The sequence below is a fragment of the Charadrius vociferus genome, unplaced genomic scaffold (assembly GCF_000708025.1).
Source record: "Charadrius vociferus isolate BGI_N301 unplaced genomic scaffold, ASM70802v2 scaffold332, whole genome shotgun sequence".
NCBI lineage: Eukaryota > Metazoa > Chordata > Aves > Charadriiformes > Charadriidae > Charadrius > Charadrius vociferus.
In genome coordinates, this window is record NW_009647418.1 from 1,994,029 (window position 1) to 1,999,905 (window position 5,877).

At 43.5% G+C, this 5,877-nt stretch overlaps 1 protein-coding gene across 1 annotated transcript in view; it reads left to right on the forward strand.

The window, feature by feature from the left end:
- The first annotated feature begins 3,160 nt into the window (after positions 1-3,160).
- RILPL1 (Rab interacting lysosomal protein-like 1) overlaps positions 3,161-5,877 on the forward strand; it is a 20,351-nt gene continuing 17,634 nt past the window's right edge. Inside the window, exons 1-2 of the mRNA XM_009880336.1 lie at positions 3,161-3,169; positions 3,533-3,683. Of these exons, the coding sequence (XP_009878638.1) occupies positions 3,161-3,169; positions 3,533-3,683 (160 nt within the window). The remainder of the gene's footprint in view (positions 3,170-3,532; positions 3,684-5,877) is intronic.

Sequence of the window (5,877 nt, forward strand, 5' to 3'; positions counted from 1 at the left end):
CCCCCCTCGCCCCCCGCAGCCGCTGGGGAAAACAAAGAGGGAGGCTGTGGTGCGGGGCCGGGGGGCAGCGGGCGGGACACCCGTGGCGGTACGTCCGGGCAGGCTCACGGGCTCTGCGTGGATGCTGCTTTAGCGTCGCTGAGGGTTTGGGTGTGTTGTTGTTTTTTTCCTTCCCTCCTGGAAGTTTCCTTCCTCCTTTCCTTTCTCCACCCCTTCCCCGGTCACTGCGTTTCCTTTCCCTTGTGTCTACCCGATTGGGACTCCTGCTCCATCCCCTCTCCTGACAAGATAGTGCAGCTTCCTGCTAGGCCAGGAAAGGTCACTGACAGTAATACACTTCTCTCTCCAGAGCTGTGAGTGATTTAGCTGTCTCGTCTTCCTGGCGCACTCATCGGGTAGGCAAGGAGAGAGATGGAGGACCAAGTGATTTCAGGGCAGTGTTAGAGCTGAAGAGTAGGGAAGAGCACTCTCCCAGACCCCTGCTCCATCCTCTGATGGTGAGCTGTTATCCCTTGGCTTGATCTGGGGTGGTCATAGTGTTCCCTGACCCCACGCCTGTGAAAGCCCAAGGTAGAGATCATTTCCCATATCCTGTTACCCTCGTGTGGCAGGACAGCATGAGCTGCTCCACTTACTGCAGTGGAAGTGGCAGATCTACTCTTTAAACCATCCAGATAATGGATTTAAATAAATAGTTCTTCTAGTCAGTGACTGTGCTAAATCATCCCTGCTGCCTCACACCATGCTTGCTTGCACACACAGATCCAGAATGAAGAGGAGACAGGGGATTTCTGGAAGAGAGACCTCAAACTTCAAGAGTTGGCTTTAATTTAAATAAATTTGACTTTTATGTTTTAAAAAGAGTGAGCTAGGGGACATTTGTTTAGCAAATAAAAAATTCAGGATAATTCCTGCAACATTTTTCAGAGGAAGTCTCAGGGCAGTGTCTCTGAAAAGTATGGTAGAAGATCTTTAACGTATAAAGCCCTGGTAAAAATCCAGAGCATGAAGTAAGGTCTAGAGAGTAGGTAGAAATACACGTACCAAACCTGTGCCTTTGCTCTTCTAACAGATCAAACTTTGAGGCAAGTGGGTGGTGTGTTGCGCTGGTCCCATTCTGTGTCTGGGCCATCTGCTAGAATGGAATTAGCTCTTCCTGAGCCCTAGCTGACAGAGTATTGTTTGAGGGCATGTCACCTCTGGGAAGAGCTGCCATAAGTCAGAACTCCCCATTATTGCACAGAGACCACTGTATTGCCAGTCCACAGTAATGCTTTTTCTCAGATATTTAGAGAGTGCTGCCTGGTGAAGGGGATACTGAACTGGGCCTGGTAGTAACACCCAGTATCATTGTACAAGTTGATGTTCCATGTAGATGCTTTTGGAGTTCATATATGTGTTAAAAAGTTTCCTAAACATGTCACCTGCATAACACTGTACTTGCCAGATGTCAACAGATCCCCCGCCGCCAGTTAATCATCTCTACTCTGCCAGCTTCTCTGATAGTCATGAATTGGCTCACAGAGTGTTCAGACAATCCAGACAAGATTTTGGTGGAAATATACTTTAATAGGGAAAATAAAATACAATATACATACATATTTTTTCAAGTTGATTCCTGGTGCACCAATTCCCGTTAGAACAGTCATGTCGCATCCGTCTGTGTTCCAATGTGAGGGTTTGAAGACTTAACTCTTTCACAGGACAGGTACTGGTAAGCAGAAAAAGCCAGAGACCAAGAAATAGTTGTGACCCAGAAGCCTCCAAAAAACAATCCAGACAAGCTTTTAGTGGTCATTGCAAGTGTCCATCTATGAGATTTTAGACCTTAAAATCTTTAGATGTGAATCTGTTTTGCCTATAAACCTGGCTTAGCACTGTCTGGAGTTTCCTGAGCTGGCTGGCACGTCTGATGCTTCTACTAATAAGGGTTCAGAATTTAATTTCTGCTACAATTCATTGGGCTCTTCAATAGCAATAAAGAAAGTTTGCCTACACGAACCTTAATATAGTTGTGTGTTTACAGAGCAGCCACACATAAATGATAGAAGTTTACATAGTTTGGGGTTTTGTGTGTGTTCTATTTTGTTTTTATCAGTGTGCTTATAACTGATGAATGTGCTGGTTTATTGTCTAAACTAGGTCAGCACATTATTCTAGCTACAGAGTTGTAATATGCAGCATCACTGTAGATAGTCTACATATTTGGCAATATAAAGTTTCATTACAGATTTGCTTTTCTCTTAAGATAAAGAGTTTCAAGTAAAATAGAAGTGATTCATGAAATTTTCTTTACTTAATAATTAGGTCTGCATAGCTTACAATGCCTATATGTTACTTTTAATCTATTTATCATGTAGTGTTTTCTGCAAAGCTTTTAGGAAGCATTATAAAATGGCAGCAATGCAGTAATAAATGCTGGAATAAAATGGCATTTAGACCCAAAAGTCAATAGGAACATGATTTCCCATTATCAGAGCATACATTCAAAGCAGAAAGCTATCCTTTAATCTCTCAGCAGAGCTTATTTTAGCCTAGAGCTGTGCTTGGCAGGGTTGTTGTCTGAATGTGTTTTGTTGTTAGGTAGGAAAGGGGCATGCTGGATGAATGTAAAAGTCAGCAAGTGACTCAGCCTGGCTCTAGTGATTTACATGCAGCTTTTTTTGTTTGAAGCACATACATGAAAATGGAGCAGAGAATGCCCCCACTGCAGAAATATGATTTATGGCAAAGGCTTTTTGGAACAAGTAAAGCCCTAAATACAACTGTTTTTCCTTGAGGACCTTATACTTTTTGTCCTAATTTGACCTTTATGGGGATTGGTGACAGCTGCTCTTGACACACACTGTCCTGACAAATGGGAGTTGTTGTTTTGGCTGGTCTGGATGCGGCTAACATAGATGCCACTCAAGACATTCCATATAGAACAATTTACATAAGAAGCAGCACAGTTTTGTCTTGCGTTTACCATGTGGACTAGGAGCTCTGGGTTTGCTGCACAGTATTGTGCACTCATTATTTTACACTTGTGTTTCATAACAGAAATTTAGACTAGAGATGCTACTCTTTCAAAATGAGCATGCCTAACACTGACTCCCCTGGCCCACGCTGTGTGATGTTTCTGGGGCATTTATAACAGCTGTTGCGGCTGCTTCCTGGGATGCAGGAGGTAATTCTTGCTCATGTTTGGTTATCTTGCCTAACACAACAGTCTGCTTAACCTGGTCCTCACAGCAAAACAGGGCATAAGGAGCCATCCTTTGGGTAACTTGGATGTCAAAAATGTTTGCATCAGGAATTATCTCCTCACATATTTACATTTAGCATATAGCCTAGGGAAACTTTTATACTTGGTTCCTTGATGCTGGCATTAGAAAAGCAGATGTCTTCTAAGAAATTCAAAATAGTCTCATTTAATTGTTTTCCATAAGAATCATGGTAGGATTGTTACTAGTTTGATCTGTAAATAGTCCAGTCAAAGACTCTTAACATGTTTAAAAATATAAATGTGTTGTCCCGGTCTACCCTTTAGGAATTAGAACTGGTGGAGGATGTCTGGAGAGGGGAAGCACAGGACCTTCTTACCCAAATTGCACAGCTGCAGGAGGAGAATAAACAACTGATGACAAACTTGTCTCACAAAGACATTAATTTCACAGAAGAGGAATTTCAGAAGCACGAAGGCAAGTTTGATACTTCAAATTCAGTACTTGCTTTTGTTATAAAAAGCAATACTTTATCAAAATATTTTGACTGGATATTCTGGCTTTTTTCGTATAGATTAATGTAGATCTATCTGGGTTTTGGGGGTTTGGTGTGTTTTTTTTTCTAACTGAGTAGAAAACCTCTGAATACATAGTGATACTGAAGACATGATAAGAGGTGGGGGTAGGAGTGAAAGAAAAGCCTGAAAAACTTTTTGTTTGGCTGAGAAGTATCTCTGAAAGTAAAGTCTAGCTTCGTTTTCTGGTCTATCTTTTTTTTTTTTCTTTTTAGTTTGCACTTCGCAAAAAACATTCGTAAAGCCACCTTCATTTTCTAATATAAATGGAATAGTCCATTCACCAATGCTTATTTCACACCATTATGCACAAAATAAGTGCAACTGTTGATCTATTCAGAATAACTGTTTGTAAAGCAGCAAATCAAGATTTTTTTTGCCTGAATTATATCAGTCCACTATATGGAGATTTTCTAAGAGAATATCACGATAGTCTCGTAGAATAGGAGACACTGATTTTACTTGGTTTACCTGCCTTTAGGGTTCCCTCACTTGTTTAGGACTTACAGCCAACTTAGAATAAGTGAAAAGATTTATAATCATAGAATAGTTTGGGTTGGAAGTGACCTTTAAAGGCCATCTAGTCCAACCACCCTAAAATGAGCAGGGACATCTTCAACTAGATCAGGTTGCTCAGAGCCCCATCCAACTTGACCTTGTATGTTTCCAGGGATGGGGCATAAGTCCCCTTTAAATACCGGAAGGCTGCTATAAGGTGTCCCCGGAGCCTTCTCTTCTCCAGGCTGAACAACCCCAACTCTCTCAGCCTGTCCTCATAGGAGAGGTGCTCCTGCCCTCTGATCATTTTTGTGGCCTCCTCTGGACCCGCTCCAAAATGTCCATGTCTTTCCTGTGCTGTGGGTCCTGGAGCTGGATGCAGTAATCCAGGTGGGATCTCACCAGAGCGGAGTACAGGTGCACCCCCTCTGTCACCCTGCTGGTCACGCTTCTTTTGATGCAGCCCAGGATACAGTTGGCTTTCTGGGCTGCAAGCACGCATTGTCGGCTCATGTCCAGCTTTTCCTCCACCAGTGCCCTCAAGTCCTTCTCTGCAGAGCTGCTCTCAATCCCTTCATCCCCCAGCCTGAATTGATACTGCAGACTGTCCCAACCCCAGTGCAGGACCCTGCACTTGGCCTTGTTGAATGTCATGAGGTTCACATGAGCCCACTTCTGGAGCTTGTCCACGTCCCTCTGGATGGCATCCCATCCCTCAGGTGTGTCAACTGCACCACTCAGCTTGGTGTTGTCCGCAAACTTGTTGAGGGTGTACTTGATCCCACTGTCTATGTCATTGATGAAGATACTGAACAGTACTGGTCCCAGTATGGACTCCAGAGAGACACTACTTGTAAGTGATCTCCATCTGGACATTGAGCTGTTGACCACTACCTTCTGGATGCAACCACCCAACCAATTCCTCATGCACTGAACCTCATCCATACCTCTCCAATTTAGAGAGAAGGGTGTTGTGTCAAAGGCCTTACAGAAGTCCAGATAGACGACATCCGTAGCTCTTCACTTGTCCACTGATGTAATCACTCTGTCACAGAAGGCCACTATGTTGGTCAGCCAGGACTTGCCCTTGGTGAAGCCATGCTGGCTGTCTCGAATCACCTCCCTGTCCTCCATGTGCCTTAGCATAGCTTCTAGGAGGATCTGTTCCATGATCTTCCCAGGCATAGAGGTGAGACTGACAGGCCAGTAGTTCCCAGGGTCCTCCTTTCTACCCTTTCTAAACATGGGGGCAATGTTTCCCTTTTTCCAGTCATCGGGAACTTCATCTGACTGCCACGACTTTTCAAATATTTTGGAGAGTGGCTTGGCAACTACATCAGCCAGTTCCCTCAGGACTCAGGGATGCATCTTGTCAGGTCCCATTAGACTTATGGATATAAATCCATAGACTTATTACTTATAATCCAGAGAGCGGGTGTTTTCTAAAGAGTTGAAACAACCATTTTGTGGGCAACATTTTTCCTGAGGTAGAATGAAGTTCAAGACATAAGGTTCTGACTTGCCAGTACAGGTAGATTTCACTGCAGCAACTGAAACAATTGCCATCCTCAGCTCTCCCCAACACCTCAGCAAATAGC